At 40.7% G+C, this 15694-nt stretch overlaps 2 protein-coding genes across 4 annotated transcripts in view; one reads left to right on the forward strand and one right to left on the reverse strand.

The window, feature by feature from the left end:
- Positions 1-542: 542 nt before the first annotated feature.
- Cct8 (chaperonin containing TCP1 subunit 8) lies at positions 543-12013 on the forward strand. The gene is made up of 15 exons (XM_032900482.1): positions 543-727; positions 2029-2119; positions 2680-2759; positions 4511-4660; positions 5398-5578; positions 5683-5744; positions 7206-7343; positions 8075-8253; positions 8888-8954; positions 9026-9113; positions 9196-9311; positions 9671-9742; positions 9831-9995; positions 10247-10366; positions 11186-12013. Exons 1-15 carry the CDS (start codon positions 668-670, stop codon positions 11261-11263), a joined length of 1647 nt encoding a protein of 548 aa, XP_032756373.1. The 5' UTR covers positions 543-667; the 3' UTR covers positions 11264-12013.
- Usp16 (ubiquitin specific peptidase 16) overlaps positions 11840-15694 on the reverse strand; it is a 28124-nt gene continuing 24269 nt past the window's right edge. For 2 of the 3 annotated variants that reach the window (XM_032900481.1, XM_032900479.1), the window contains exons 16-18: positions 15231-15317; positions 12330-12486; positions 11840-12232 (exon numbers count right to left, since the gene is read on the reverse strand). In XM_032900481.1, the coding sequence (XP_032756372.1) occupies positions 12108-12232; positions 12330-12486; positions 15231-15317 (369 nt within the window). In that variant the 3' untranslated portion in view covers positions 11840-12107. Of the gene's footprint in view, positions 12233-12329; positions 12487-15230; positions 15318-15694 lie in introns of those variants that run through there. The other variant, XR_004387682.1, reaches the window with a different exon arrangement.

Genomic DNA, 15694 nt, shown 5'->3' on the forward strand with positions numbered 1-15694 from the left:
TCATCCTTCAATATTTATTGGCTCGGTGACCTCTGGTGTATCACTTAAATTGTGGATGTCAATATTCAGTCTTACATTTGACCAGTAACAAAGATAACTACACTTAAGCAAACCACTTAGATCTGCCACACACGTGCACTCCACAAGTTGCAACCCTCCTTACTATTTCAGTTATCACCTTCGAATCTTCAGGGCTTCCTACAGTGCCCAACTGACACACGGAGGACCACCTTTGGTAGTTTGCAAGGACGAGGGCAGGTGAGCATTGAGAAGAAAAGGCTACCTTGTCCCGGTGCTAGATCTGCAGGATTAGTGCAAATGAAGGTTAATAAGTGGGGTGCCCGCCTCAGAAATGTCACAAGCCAAACCTTCCAACCAGAGTTTGCTAATTAACTTAGGACAAGGGACACGAATCAGGCCTGCGAACCGAGATCGGCCTAATCGTTCGGTTTGATCGGAGATCGGCAGATTGGGTCTGTCTGCTGGACCCTCTCTATGGAGCTCACTCTCGTTCTCGCGATACTTCAGATGAGCTAATGGGAGAAGGGGCGGGGCGACCGGCCATAGAAGACCGTGAGGCAGCGCAAAGGCACCTTCCCAGCAGGCTTTGCGCGGGGCACCTTGCTTCCTTGGAGCGAGCGCGTGAGCGGTTGATTGCGGGCTAGCCATGGCGCTTCACGTCCCCAAGGCCCCGGGCTTTGCCCAGATGCTCAAAGATGGAGCAAAAGTAGGTGGCATAGAGAGTTTGTGCGGTGGGAGGGCGGGCCCGCGCTTGTGGCGCCCGCGAAAGGCCTGCAAGCGTGCGACCGCGCCGCGATCCGGGATAGAGAAGGTTCTAGAAAGGGAGCTGTGCTCTGGATGCCCGGTCGCTGAAACCCGTGGGCATTTCTGTTATTGCCCCAGCGAGGTCGGCCGGAGGGAACTGGACAAGGAAGGCTACGGGTTTGCGTCCCAGCTCTGCATGTGTCCGTAGGATGGAGCCCAGGGGCCCCGCCCTTAACGGGAGCTGGCGATGCAGTTAATGAGTTTGGACAGAATTGATAACCGGTTGTTTTAGGGTCCGGACTTGTAGGGTGGAAGTGACAGGAGTCCGGCATAGTAACCTTTGAGCCTGCTCTTGGTTGTTTCCTTCCAAAAGGTAATCATGAACCATCCAGAGACGTCCAATCACAACTGCTTTACTGAAAACCCACCTCTGGAAGTTGTGTTTCCTTTATTTTTTTCTGAATTGAGGAGACGGAGCCAAAGGCTGTTACTGTCTTTTCATCCTGACTGTCCGATTTCGTAGCCTACAGGATAAGTGAAGCCCCAGGCCAGATCAAATAGTGTTATCCCTTAGAACACAGTTTCAGGAGTGGTTTTTTTTTTTTTAATTAATTTATTTATTTATTTATTTTTTGTCAACGGTCACACTGCTTATGGAGTAATTTGACTCGAGATGCTCAAGCTACCAGAAAACTTTGCTTTGTCTTCCATATTTCTGCAACTTGTAGAAAAAGATAAATGAATTGTAAGTTAGTAAGTTCTGGAAATGATACCGTTTCCCACTTGAGGGGTCTTTTTCTCCTTCACTCAGACTGAGGAAATGATATTTAAAGGATTTCTCTGGAAGGCTAGCACTTAAGCACAGAGATACTGTATGTAAATCAGTACTGAGGGGACCATGATGAAGATACATTTAAGTCCCCTCCAAAAGATTTCAAGTTAAAAGCTAGTACTAATAGGTTGGGATTGTAGTTTAATGGTGGATTTCGTTTTTGTGTTCAATCCCTGGGTAAAGGCGGAGGGAAGAACAGTTGTTAATTAGCTAGGTGAGTCTAAATAACCTGCCAAGTAGGAGCTGCCAATCATCCCATTATTTTACAGATAGAAAGTGATCGGGCACAGTGGCAAGTTAGGGGTAAACTGAGGCTGTTGAGACCCCATCTGAAGGATGCCTATGTGATCCTGGCTGTTTCTTAGAAGCATAATTAAAAGGTATCTGAAGATTCTTCATTATCATATTTAAGCAGACATTTTCTCTTGCAGCATTTCTCAGGATTAGAAGAGGCTGTGTATAGAAATATACAGGCTTGCAAGGAGCTGGCCCAGACCACCCGTACAGCATATGGACCAAATGGTAATGGCCCAATTCAGGCTGGGAAAGATGTGCCGTGACTGTTAGCTGCCTCCTTTTGTCCTGTGGGTGTTACTATATAGTGCAGGTCTTACACACTGTTTTATGGTTGGTGGCATTGATGTGCTTCTTTTAGTTAGAAATTCAGCTTTCTGGAAAAAGAGAAATTAAAACCGATACTATTATCCTCTTAAGTCAAAGGAAAATTCAGCGTGCTCACTATTGGCGCCTCTCTTTATTATGGAAAGGGCTGAGCAGTTGGAACAAAACAACATAGTATAAGACAACACTTCTTACCTTTAACCACCAGCTGAATTAAAGACACACACAAGGAGATGAAGGATGAAACCAAGTGTGCTTCTAAGCGTACTGTTTTTGTATGTGTTAATTCCTGTGTATTGAGCACTGCTTACATGCTAAGCATGTGGGTGTTTACTCAGGGAAAGGCCATGGGGCTGTGATACAGATCTAAAACAGTATGATTTCTGCCCATGTTTTCTTGGGTTATGTGGGGGAATATTTGGATAATAATGGATTCTTTTCTCTTTGCAACTGTTTCTGAGGAATGAATAAAATGGTGATTAATCGCCTGGAGAAGTTGTTTGTGACCAACGATGCAGCGACTATTTTAAGAGAGCTAGAAGTAAGTATTGCTTTAAAACCATGAAAACCCGTGACTAACATAGTTGAAACTATATTTCAGTTTAGATGAAAAAAGGCCATTACTTCAAGTTTATCGTGAAGAGTTATGTGACCTAGTTTCTAGGTTTGCCATTTTGGGTTGTGGAGTATTGCTCTGATGATCAAATTTATTATTCTATAGATTGGTTCTAATATGAATTCTCCAGTGATATAAAAATAGCTGGTAAATAACGATGCATTTTCCTTTTTTCCTGAAGTTTTATTGTCCAAGAGGGTATAGAACAGATACTTAGAGCAGAGATGAGAGGAATGTGATACCCATTTCTCGTCCTATTAGACCCTATAGTTTAGTATTGGAGAAGAATATAATCTGTGTTTTAAAGAAAATGAAAAATTTACATTTCTATAACATATTAAAATGCTAAGTAAAAATTTAGCTTCACAGAATATTTGTGGAGGAATGTTTTTGTGGTAAACGAAATGAGGACTGGAGTTGAGAGTGCATACTGCTCTTGTGGTTCAGATCCCACAGCATGCAGCTCACAGCATGGAATCCTAGCTCAGAGGGACCCACCACCCTCTTACAGTCCTCGGCACCTATATTCACACATAGCCACACGCAAAAATAAAAATAACCCTTCAAAACGTGTATACTGTCGGAATAACAGAGCTGCAGTGTGGGCTTAGAGGGTGAATTAGTGATTTGTAGACGTGGCCTGGGGAGGTGGCGCTGTAATGTAGTACTTGCCTAGCAAGCACAAAGCCCCACTACGTTCTGTCCCCATTACTGAACATTTGCATTGAAGAGTGTCTATAAAATTAATTCCTAAGAACTTGAGGATTTTGTGGCTTTTAAAAAATACTTTCAGGCTTGGGGTGTAGTTCAGTTTGTAGGTGCTTGTCTAGGGTTTGATTTGCAATACTGTGTAAACTTGTATAAACGTGTGACGGCTTCTGCCTGTGATCTCAGCACTCAGGAGATGGAGGAGGACAAAAGGATCATAACTTCAAAGTCATCCTCAGCTATGTCTAAGCTGCATGTACTATCTCAATAGAGAAAAAAGGGAAGTCATGGGTTCCTTTGGACTTTTTTTTTTTTAAAAACAGGAGCATGTTTAGAAATGTAAGTGATACTGAGACTCTGGTCTGTTTTATTTCTTCCAAAAACTTTTGTTTTCGAGACAAGGTTTTTGTGTTCCTGGATGTCGTGAACTGGCTCTGTAGACCAGACTGGCTTGGAACTCCAGAGATTCCCTCCTGCCTTTGCCTCCTGAATGCTGGGATTAAAGATGTGCACCAACAGGCCTGGCAAAATATTTTTTAACCATTAAAAAGTTAGTATGTGGAGAAAATTGGTGAGACCAGTGTATCAGATGTGGAGAAAATAAAGGATGACGCTAAAGTTTTATGCCAAGTGTTTGAGAAGGTGACAATTGATAGGTGTGTCACCACACCAGCTTCTCTTCTAAAGACTTCTAAATTGCTGAGTTTAACAGTTGCAAATGCTTTATTTTCTCAGTTAGGTGTGAATATGGTACTTTTGTGGGGCTGTGTATAATGGGTGGCTGTCAGAAGGATACTTTGAAATGATTTCATTTGTACTGGTGAATTTGTGCTGAGAAACCATAGTTTAACATATTCGAAACTATAACGAACTGGTCAGGTAATATTTACCTGCCATCAAGGAAATGAAGGACTTTTTGTTACTCCAAGTATAAGAATTTGTCACTTGATAACCCTCCTTTGTATCAGGTGCAGCATCCTGCTGCCAAGATGATTGTGATGGCCTCTCATATGCAAGAACAAGAGGTTGGTGATGGCACAAACTTTGTTCTGGTATTCGCTGGCGCTCTTCTGGAACTAGCTGAAGAACTTCTGAGGATTGGCCTGTCAGTATCAGAGGCAAGTGTTCATCTTTTACTTTAATTATATTTGATAACTTGTGTGTTTTTGCTTAAAGCTTAAAATTCAGAACTAGGTGGGTAACAGCACTCATGGGCAAGCACAGGGACCCGTGTTCAAATCCCTAGAACCCATGTAGTGCTCAGGTATACCTGTAATCCCACACTAGGAGGAGTGAAGACAGGAGCATCACTGGCACCTGCTGACTGGTTGAGAGAGTTGTCAGAGGGAATGTGTCAGCTAGCAGGACACCTGATACCTACCTGTAGCCACCATACATGTACAGCATGGACACACTTGCATATTCATATAACGTTATGCGTTATAGTCCTGTGTGTACAGTTACCATGCACAAGTGAACGATTTTCAAGTAAACTTTAAATCTCCTCAGTAAAGCTAATGTTGAGTAGCTTACGCTGCTAGGCATTGGCCATTGCTTCACATGAGTGTGTCCTCAAAAGATTCTAATTGCTAAGCTTTCTTAAAAGTCATTCTGTTTCATAGGAAGGTAGAGATTTGAAATTAAATTGCTCAAGGTCCTATAAGTGGTAAGTGCTAGAATAAGGGTCGACGTTTGTGTTGTCATCAGAGCTGTGTAGTCCATAGCTATTGGCTCTACCATGCATTTCTCTAAACACTTGCTATTTTATGTTGAAAATAATCCGTATTTGTTGGATTACCAGAATAAGTCATATCAAAATTATGTCTACCAAAACTTATTTTTCTTCATGGTTTAGGTAATTACGGGGTATGAAATAGCTTGCAAAAAAGCTCATGAGATTCTTCCTGATTTGGTGTGTTGTTCTGCCAAAAACCTGCGAGATGTTGATGAGGTGTCGTCGCTGCTGCGCACCTCCATAATGAGTAAGCAGTACGGCAGCGAGGAGTTTCTGGCCAAGCTCATTGCTCAGGCGTGTGGTGAGTAATAGTTGGTAACAAAACAATCCAACCACATTATCTAATGTCACTGAGATGTCTCTGTCTTCTCTGTAGTCTAAAAATACATTTCATTTTCTTAACAGTATCTATTTTTCCTGATTCTGGCAATTTCAATGTTGATAACATCAGAGTATGTAAGATTCTGGTAAGTTTCAAAAACTACATTACCATATCCCAATAGATCTTAGTAAGAGGCATTGTCTTTGCATTCCTGGGCATTTGAACTAGAGCCTGAGCATGCCAGGAAAGCACTCCACCATGGAGGTGCACTCCCACTCCAAGGTCAGTCATTTTCCCTATTCCCCTGCTTCAGAATTGTTCTGCTCTTTTCTTAAGACTTAATTCATGTGCAGGTCTTTTGCCTGCATTTGTGTCTTTGTATCATGTACATGCAGTTGTATGGAGGCTGGAGAGGGCATCAGATCCCTGGAACTGAAGATACAGATGGTTTTGAGTTATCTTTTGGTGCTGGAATCAAATCTGGTTCCTCTGGAAGAGCATCCAGTTCTAACCACTGAGCCATCTGTATGCCCATAAATATCCTATGTTTTATTTTAGATTTACTGCTTCTGTCTTAAAGCTGTTTTGTTGCTCTTTCATAATTCTGTGACTACTATGAATAATGATGTGAATATCTGATACAAACTCCCAAAGGGGTTGTGGCCCACAGGTTGAGAACTGCTGTTGCTCCTGGTTAGAAGTATAATTTCTTGTGAAGTCATTATTTCCCTCTGATACTTAGGGGTTAGAATAATGTAAAGAATGGGGCCAGAGAGACGGCTCCCCTTTGAAATCATCTTTGTCTATTCTTCCTGTAGCACTAGCAATTCTACTTGGTGTATTAGTGCCGGGTGCTTGGTGATCAGGCACATAAGTGACTTGACTGCTGTCTGCCTACCCTTGCTTTTCTCAGCTGCTGAAGCACGCTCCTTCCATAATAGTGGTAATTTTGTAGTGCTTCCAGCCATGAGAAGAGTGGCTTGTTATGCCAACCATCTGATCATAGAAGCCTTGGTATATAACTTTACTTTAAAACTTAACTCCAATGACAGTGTTGGTGTGTTCCAATCTTACTACTTTGTGGGTCCCCCGCCCCCCGCTTTATTCCCCCACTTTTTATCCCCTATCACTAGATAGGAAAGGAGAGAGATCCTTGAATCTAATTTCTTCTTTGCTTGTATAGGTCTTTGGTACTTTGTGGGTTTCCCCCCCACCCCCCACTTCACCCCCATCACTAAAAAGGAGATAAAGGATAGAAGGGAGAGATAGAGATCCTTGAATTTGATTTCTTCTTTGAGCACATCTACTAACAACCCATAACCGACCTCCAACCCCCTTTATCAGGTCTCTTTAACTTTTTTGGCGGGGAGGGGATCTAGCCTTTATACACCCTCTGAAAAGTTTCCAGTATTCCGAACATCACACAGACACAGAAACAACCTATAACAGGCAAAAACCATGGCTCTACTAGAGGCAAATCAGTCAGCTAACACGACACCCCCACACCCCCATACCTGGGATGAAAACAAAAGCATAGACTATTTTCTCTGTTACTTAAAGAACCCCATATTTCCGATTTCTCACTACATTGAGTTTGATTCCTTAGGGCTCTGGTGTTTATTCATCCTCAGTATTACATGGCATGGTTTTTAAGAAGGAAACAGAAGGCGATGTGACATCTGTCAAAGATGCAAAAATAGCCGTGTACTCTTGTCCCTTTGATGGCATGATAACAGAGACAAAGGTATGTGATTTGAAATGGACATTTGGGTTGCTTTTCCATTAAGTTGGGGGTGGGGCTTGCTCTTAAGCAAACTGAAGATTACAGTTTGTTTCTTCAGACCATGAGTATTTGCTTAAGCTACCAAATACTGGACTAAAACACTTTGTGGTGGCAGTATTTCTATTCATAATTATAGCTCTTGTCAGTACTCCATGTATGCTCATGAAACCACTTTTAGTGAATGTTGACATGCTTTTATGCCCTTAGGAATACTAATCAATTAGAACATGATAAATCAGTCTTTAAAGCTACATACTGTAGATTCATCAGCAGTAGATCCATGGCAAACATCGTGGCAGACTCAAGTTGTTGGTTTTACAGAATTGAAGGGAGGAGAATGGTTGTGTAGTCCATGCTTCAAGGGAAATGTGAGAAGTTGTTTTGGTGACACTCGGTATTTGAAAGAACGATGTATCTGCTTGACATCTCTAAAGGAGACATGTCCCTGCCACATTGCAAAAGGCGTCTTTGACACATGGGAGTGTAGGAACAAACTGAGGGTCATACTTTTATGTTTTAGAGTTTTATACACGAGGATCCTCAAAAAATGTGTGTATTTTGCTTCATAATGAAACATTTATTTCCATGTTTTCTCTCAGATCTCTAAATGATTGGGTAAAACCTTATCTTACAATTTTCGAGCACCAAAATTGTGAAAGGTTTTAAAGGGAGAGATTTTGCTTGCTTTTCAGGGAACTGTTCTGATTAAGACTGCTGAAGAACTGATGAACTTTAGTAAAGGAGAAGAGAATCTTATGGATGCACAAGTGAAAGCCATTGCAGGCACTGGTGCAAACGTCATAGTGACAGGCGGCAAAGTGGCAGATATGGCTCTTCATTATGCTAACAAGTACAATATCATGCTGGTGAGGTAAGAGCTACATTCTGTAAACAGTACTATAAATGCTCTAAGTTAACTTGGCATTTAAGCAGTTGGGGTCCAGGGAGCAGTGAGTAGATGTTACTTGAGCAAGAAGGAAAAAACATTCTGGGCAAAGGAATAGCTTAAGGGTTAAGATGTGAACTTAATTGCTTGTCAGCTAGAGTGCGAATCAAGAAAAATGCCTTTTCATTGTCTTGAGACAAATTCTTGCTATATAGCCCTGGCTGGGCTGGAACTCACTATGTATATTCAGTTCTGTCTGTGTCTCCTCCCAAGTGCTGAGGTTAAAAGCGTGTGCTGTTGCACTGGCCTCAGTTTTTCTGTCTGTAGGTGCCATACACTTCCAGCTAGCTTTTTACAAAGTCAGTATCAGCTTCTTGGCTTCCTAATTCAGTGCAATAAAGACATGTTCAGTTTGAATAGGGTGAAAGAATAATTCTTACTGGTATTGTTTTTTGAGACAGCCTTGGCTGGCCATGTAGACTAGCCTGCCTTGAAATCAAAGAGATCTGCTGGTCTGGCTGCTGGGATTAAAGGTGTATGTCACCTTGTCCTTTTATTTTGCTATTCTCTACATTTTATGTTGGGAGTAAATCAAATTGCATATTTTTTCTTTTTGAAGACTGAACTCAAAGTGGGATCTCAGACGACTCTGTAAAACAGTTGGTGCCACAGCTCTTCCAAAATTGGTATGTATTTTGGAAAACAAAGGATGGGTGAATACATTTGAATTTTTACTACAAGGATCGTTTTCTTGTAGACTCCTCCCGTCCTAGAAGAAATGGGACATTGTGACAGTGTTTACCTCTCAGAAGTTGGAGATACTCAGGTGGTTGTTTTTAAGCATGGTAGGTAGTAATGGTAAGGTGTGTTTTATACAATTAAGAGTTTTGTTTTCTCTCATTTAATCCACAAATTATCTATTGGCAGAAAAAGAAGATGGTGCCATTTCTACCATAGTTCTTCGAGGTTCTACAGACAATCTGATGGATGATATAGAAAGGGCAGTAGATGATGGAGTTAATACTTTCAAAGTTCTCACAAGGGTCAGTACTTGCAATTTCAGAAATTGTGATTTCTTGAAAACAGTTGGTAGACTCAAACATGAGAACCTCAAGATAGGTGGTTTAATAGCCTGTCAGTTGCTGATGAATGCTACCTTCAAACACTAATGTATAAGCTAAACATAACAAAGGTATTCCAGAGTATGGACTGTCTACCACTGCTGAAGCACTATCAATGCTATATTTATATTAATGGGTTCCTAGTCTCCATGTTTGAAAATTTGATGTAGTCCCTTAAAAGCGTATACTTAAATTTTGCATAGTGGTGCCTGCTGAAAAGCTATAGTCTAAAGAAATATTCCACTGTAGTGTTTTTGCTTTTCCATTTTGTTTTTAAATAGGATAAGCGTCTTGTACCTGGAGGTGGAGCTACAGAAATCGAATTGGCCAAACAAATCACATCATATGGAGAAGTACAAGTTTTTTCTATATAATTTGCCTTTCTGACCATTTCTTTAAAAAAAAAAACCAAAAAGTATTGACGAACCCATTTTGTTTTAGACGTGTCCTGGCCTTGAACAGTATGCTATTAAGAAGTTCGCTGAAGCATTTGAAGCTATTCCACGGGCACTGGCAGAAAATTCTGGCGTCAAGGCCAATGAAGTTATCTCTAAACTCTATTCAGTACACCAAGAAGGAAACAAAAATGTGGGGTTGGATATTGAGGTATTAAAATGTTACTTTTTGTGAATGTACATTTTAAACAAGTGCAGTATGCATAAAAGAGGAATTGGTACAAAATAGAGGTTTGATTTTTACAAGTAGTTCTCGTAATAATCTGATAAAGGAAATCTTAGTTACCGACAGCTTTGCAGTGAGGGTATATAAGCACTACTTAGATTATCAGCCTTGTAAGTTTTCTGTGTTGAGTATAAGCTTTCACATGTAAAAAAACTAACTTAGGTTTATTTTAACAGGCTGAAGTTCCTGCTGTAAAGGATATGTTAGAAGCCAGTATTTTAGATACTTACTTGGGAAAATACTGGGCTATTAAACTGGCCACTAATGCTGCAGTCACTGTACTTAGAGTGGATCAGGTGAGTGAAATGAAAATGTAATCTTTATAGAGTGGTGGCACGTGGGAAGCAGAAGCAAGTACACTTCTTTAATCCTAGCACCAGGAGGCAAAAGCAAATGGATCTGGGTTCCAAGCCATCCTGCTCTACAGAGCAAGACCTTGGCTTAAAAATGAGTTGACTTTTCAGGCTAGGGAGATGCTCAGATGGGAAAGCTTGCCTGAAAGCATGAGGGCCAGAGTCACAGGCATGCTGTGCATCTGTAACCTCACTGACTGGCCTAGAAGGGCTACAAACAGGCAAATCCCACAGACTCAGCACTGGATAGACAGTACAGTCCAGCTAAAATGGCAAACTTTTCCATAATACAGCACTCCTGAGAGTAATCTGGAGATTATGGCTGGCTCACATTTAAAAAAAAAATGGCAGTTTTCAAATTAGCAAAGACCATTTAGACATGGGGGTTAGAGGCTTGGAACCTCCTTGTACAAATGTTCTAGAGAATAGATTTAATGTGGTATGAATATAGGGTGCACAAAGGAAATGCCCTGAGGCTGATTATTATAAGCACTGTCGATATGAAGTCAGGTGAAGTCCCTAGTTAGTTGTTTCTAGAGGTGAGAAGTCCAGGGGATGTTAATTTCTCTGCTTTGATGAAGTGTAGGTTGAGACACCAGGAATGTTCATGGCTCATAAAGTGACACTATTCCTATTTTTTTTCCACTATTAAAATGAAGGCGGTTGATAGTTAATGTGGTTTTTCTCCACAGGTAGAAATTTAATTGCTAACACAAAATGGTCTTTGAGTTTATTGTACTTAACATGGTTTTTGTTATTTAGATCATCATGGCAAAACCAGCTGGTGGGCCCAAGCCTCCAAGTGGGAAGAAAGACTGGGATGATGACCAAAATGACTGAGGAACTTTGTCATGGTGAAGAGTTGTGTTTGTAGAGTAGAACTTGCCTAATGTTTTCTTACTTTTCTTAAAAGTATTTGTGTTTGTACTCTGCTGGGTGGTACAATAAACATGTTACTGTTCTTGCCATCTGATTAACTACTGCTTGTGTCAATGTCAAGTCACTCACACGACTGTTCTCATTGTAGATGTGGACTGTTTCTAAAAGCAAACTGCTATAACCATACCATGTATCTATGTTGGCAGTTGCATTCTACAAGGGAAAGACAGTTTGAATAGTTGTAACAGAGACCTAAGAGGCTAGAAATAGTTTCTCATTTCCAAAGTTGTTCTTCCAATCCCAGTCTGGAAAACCTTTAAGCTCCAGTAACCTGATACAGTGGCTTATAAATTGGTTTGTCACCATGCCAAAGTTCATAAGCTTTTCAATAAACACTGGCTGACTTTTCACAAGGTTTTGCAGCATAATGTCTAGAGTCACACTGACACCAGGACTTCACATTGCTTCCAGCACTACAGTAGTGAAACATGCTGCCAGTAGGGTTACAGTAATAACTTAAAAATTTAATAAAGCACGTTTTGGGAATATCACTTTATTGATGTGTCAAGAACTACCACCCAGTCAGTTTAGTTATTCAAATCTTTCCTAAAGTTGAAACTAGAAAGAGTAAAAACCAGTATGCTAATACAAAAACTGCTGTAAGTTAATTTTGTCTGTATTTAAATAAACATGATTTTTTTCTGTCATTTACTTAGGTGAACATAATTTATAGTTTAACTTTTTATTGTTATAATAGCCAGTATAAAAGCCATAGGCGTATTTCCAGAGAAAACACTTCTTGTCATCACAGTATTCTCTCATAAAATAGGAGATAAGCTTGTGAGTTCAGTACTTTAGTTATAGGCACCGCTTGCACGTGTGTGTCACTGATGTGAAACCACTGCCCTTTGGTTGACTCCATTTCGCAATCTGCCAGGAAACAAAAGGAAAGAGTCAGGTTTCTTTGGGGGGTGGGGAAGGCTTTGGCATAATATGCAAAATGTTTGGATTATGTAAGATAGCTTACCTTGCGGAATGTCACCATGAAGAACAAGATTAGAGAGATGACAGCTTGCAGTTCTCTCCTTTGCATAGGCAGTGTAATGCCCTGACCTCATAGTACCACTGTGTTCAACAACTCCATATAAGGAATACAGCACTCTTGTACTTTCCTCAGCAACGTTCTTAAAAAAATAAAAAAGCAAGAATATAATCCAATGTTACTGTCCCATTTACACAGTTGTCTGTGGTAAAACGTGTTCACAGTGTGTCACACCACCTGTCTTCTTAGCCCACAGAGATAATTTATTTCACCTTTATCAAAGTTGCCGTTGATTATTCATGGTGCAAAAACTAGGTCATGAATGAGCCATGCGATATCATGGTTAAATGAACAGTTAAATTTGCCAGTTAAAGGCCTCAAGGAAGTACCTTTATATCGGCCATCCTGGTTCTACCACAGTATAAACCTTGTAAGGCTAATATTTAGGTTGTACTTTAAACTACTTGGATTTTGTACATTCCCACCCAGAGTGAAGGCTGCTTAAGACCCTAGGTACCACAGCTCTTGTAACAAATGCATTCCCTCAAGCAGGGACCACTTTCCTTTGTGCTCTTACTGTTTTTGAACAATCCTACTCTGCTCTCTTGGGTAACCTGTGCCTCCACATTCTCTGGATTTTGTTTACATTGCCCCAGAGAGGTATGTGCACTAGTGATTCACATGGGTTTCCAGTGCCATTGCTTTTCAGCCATAATGGACTGGATTTTAAAATCTTAACCCAGCCCAGTCTACAGTATTCTTTTCCTCTCTTCAACTATTGTGTGCTCTTTAATCTCAGTTAAATTCAGTCTTGATTCTCAAGCCTTGGTCTCTTGGGTGTGAGGCTTGTATATCAAAGATACCTGAATTCACTACATCCAAAGCTGACCCCAGTCCTTCTAGCCTGTTTCCTGTACTTCCTATCCTTTTGGGGTTTTTGAGAGACAGTTTGTGTAGCCCTGAGTATCTTGGAACTCACTCTAGATGGGGCAGGTCTCAAACTCTAGAGCTAAGTCTGCCTCTGCCTCTGCCTCTGCCTCTGCCTCTGCCTCTGGGGTGCTAGGATTTAAGGCATCATGCCTGGCCCTATCTCTAGGGCACTCCATGTGTCCATCTAGTCACTCAAGCCTGGATCCAGAAATCCTCAACTGCCCTGCTCAACATCCACTTAAAGGACTCTGCCTCCCTTTCTAGTACCAAACAAGTCTCTTAGGTTTAACTTCGAGAAAACATTTCTTCCTTCCCCTTCTACCTGCCTAAGCTTCATGGCTTTATGGAGTTGAAGTGATTCAGTTCCCTCCTCATTTGCTGCCTTTCCAGTCTCCTCAGATCCAGGTTCCACACTAAAGCAAATAGTCTAGATAACACTCACGTGGGACTGGGTCAAGAAATTGCTGTACCATTCTTCTGTGGCTTACAATTTCATACCTAATAAGGTCAAGTTCCTTGGCATGAACCTCATTCCTATCTTCTTTGGCTTGAAGTCCCTGTTTCCTTCTGTGAGCTATAGAACTACTGCTAGTCTCAAGTACTATTTCATATCACAACGTTCCTTTACCTGCTATTGTTTTTAAAACTGGATTAATCACACTATGTTCTTAAAGTACTAGCTTAGACATGCTCTACTTGGTATGGCCTTTGGAAACACCAACATGCAGAACTTCATAGACTGTATCTGCTCCAGGTATACCTATCTTAACATTAACATATTAAACTGAGACTAGTAATATATCTGCTCAATTTTTTTGTATGCCCTCAACTATCAAGACAAGCTCTACCATATAAGAAGTCAAACTAATTTTTCTGTATGGTGGTTTGAATGAGAATGCCCCTTGTAGGCTCATGTGATCAAATATTTGGTTTCCAGTTGGTGAAATTTTGGAAAGGATTAGAATGTATGGTCTTCTTGAAAGGGTGTTACTGGGGGTTAGCTTTGCAGCGTCAAAAAATCCACTTCATTCCTCGTTATTTCTGTCTTCCGCATGGTTGTCTCAGGTTGTGAGCTCTCAGCCAGGCCTGCCTGCTATGTTCCTGACCATGATGATCATAGAGTCTAACCTGAAACTTTAAGTCCCAAATAAACACTTTTTTTATACATTTACTTGATCATGGTGTGTTATATCAATTGAAAAGTCACTAAGAAAATCTGAAATAACCTAATCTTCAAAATGACTTATCACAGATTTTGAAATTATAAAGGTGTGATGGTTTGTATATGCTCAGCCCAGGAAGTGGCACTATTAAGAGGTGTTGGAGTGGGTGTGTCACTATGGGTATGGGCTTTAAGACCCTCATCCTTGAGTCATGATGAGTCAGCAATTAAGAGCACTGACTGCTCTTCCAGAGATCCTGAGTTCAATTCCCAGCAACCACATGGTGGCTCACAACCATCTGTAATGGGATCTGGCACCCTCTTCTGGTGTGTCTGAAGACAGCTACAGTGTACTCACATACATAAATAATTCTTAAAAGAAAAAAAAAAAAAAAGACCCTCATCCTAGTTGCCTGGAAGCAGTCTTCCACTAGCAGCCTTTAGATGAAGATGTAGAACTCTCAGCTCTCCCTGCATCATGCCTGCCTGGATGCTACCATTATGATAATAGACTGAACCCCTGAACCTGTAAGCCACAATTAAATGTCCTTATAAGAGTTGCCTTGTTTACGGTGACTGATCACAGCAGTAAAACCCTAACTAAGACAAAAGGTATAATCAAAAGTCCCACTCTAAAATAATTCTAGACAATCACTTTTATCACTAAGCTACATTCCAGCCCTTCTTCAAAAAATTATATTTCATATTTAATGTAAAATACTGGAGGAGTATTCGATAGGTTATGATTTCTCTTCAACAATTTCCTTTAAAAAAAAAAAAACACTTTTACCTACCTTACATTTAAGGGTACAAAAAGGAGCCAAATCTAAGATTTCCGGAAACTTTATGTGTTTGTTAACTTTGCGTAGGTTAAAACCAGCCTAAAAAAAGAAAGAGAGGATTACAGGTTGAGTTCTTTTCCTGAAAAAGCTATACAGATTGTCCCTTCCAATGCACAAAGAACTCTCAACACATCCAGCCCCAGTCACCTTTCTACGGAGACTTTTTCCTCCTTGTCTTGTTTCTGGCTAGTTTAGATTTTTCTTTAAGTACACTACCAAAAAGTGCTCTGGTGAGATTTCCCTGATTCTGCCTTAGTCCTCCCAAATGCCCGATTGGGTCAGAGATTTGGAGTTCCTAAAATTCAGCAATAGCAGAATGTCCTCCTTGAATCACTTTTCAGCACATATTCTAACCATGCTTACACAACTGCCAGTAAGACCCAACCAACTGGACAAGCCAGTACTTGACCAAAACG

This window comes from Rattus rattus, chromosome 4, assembly GCF_011064425.1.
Source record: "Rattus rattus isolate New Zealand chromosome 4, Rrattus_CSIRO_v1, whole genome shotgun sequence".
Classification (NCBI taxonomy): domain Eukaryota; kingdom Metazoa; phylum Chordata; class Mammalia; order Rodentia; family Muridae; genus Rattus; species Rattus rattus.

What these genes read in the sequence shown, in the direction of transcription:
- Cct8 (XM_032900482.1), top strand. Translation starts at nt 668, where the DNA reads ATGGCGCTTCACGTCCCCAAGGCCCCGGGCTTTGCCCAGATGCTCAAA. An exon ending in CTATTTTAAGAGAGCTAGAA is followed by an intron (nt 2,760 to 4,510) that starts GTAAGTATTGCT and finishes CCTTTGTATCAG; the next exon opens with GTGCAGCATCCTGCTGCCAA. An exon ending in ATGTGGGGTTGGATATTGAG is followed by an intron (nt 9,996 to 10,246) that starts GTATTAAAATGT and finishes TTATTTTAACAG; the next exon opens with GCTGAAGTTCCTGCTGTAAA.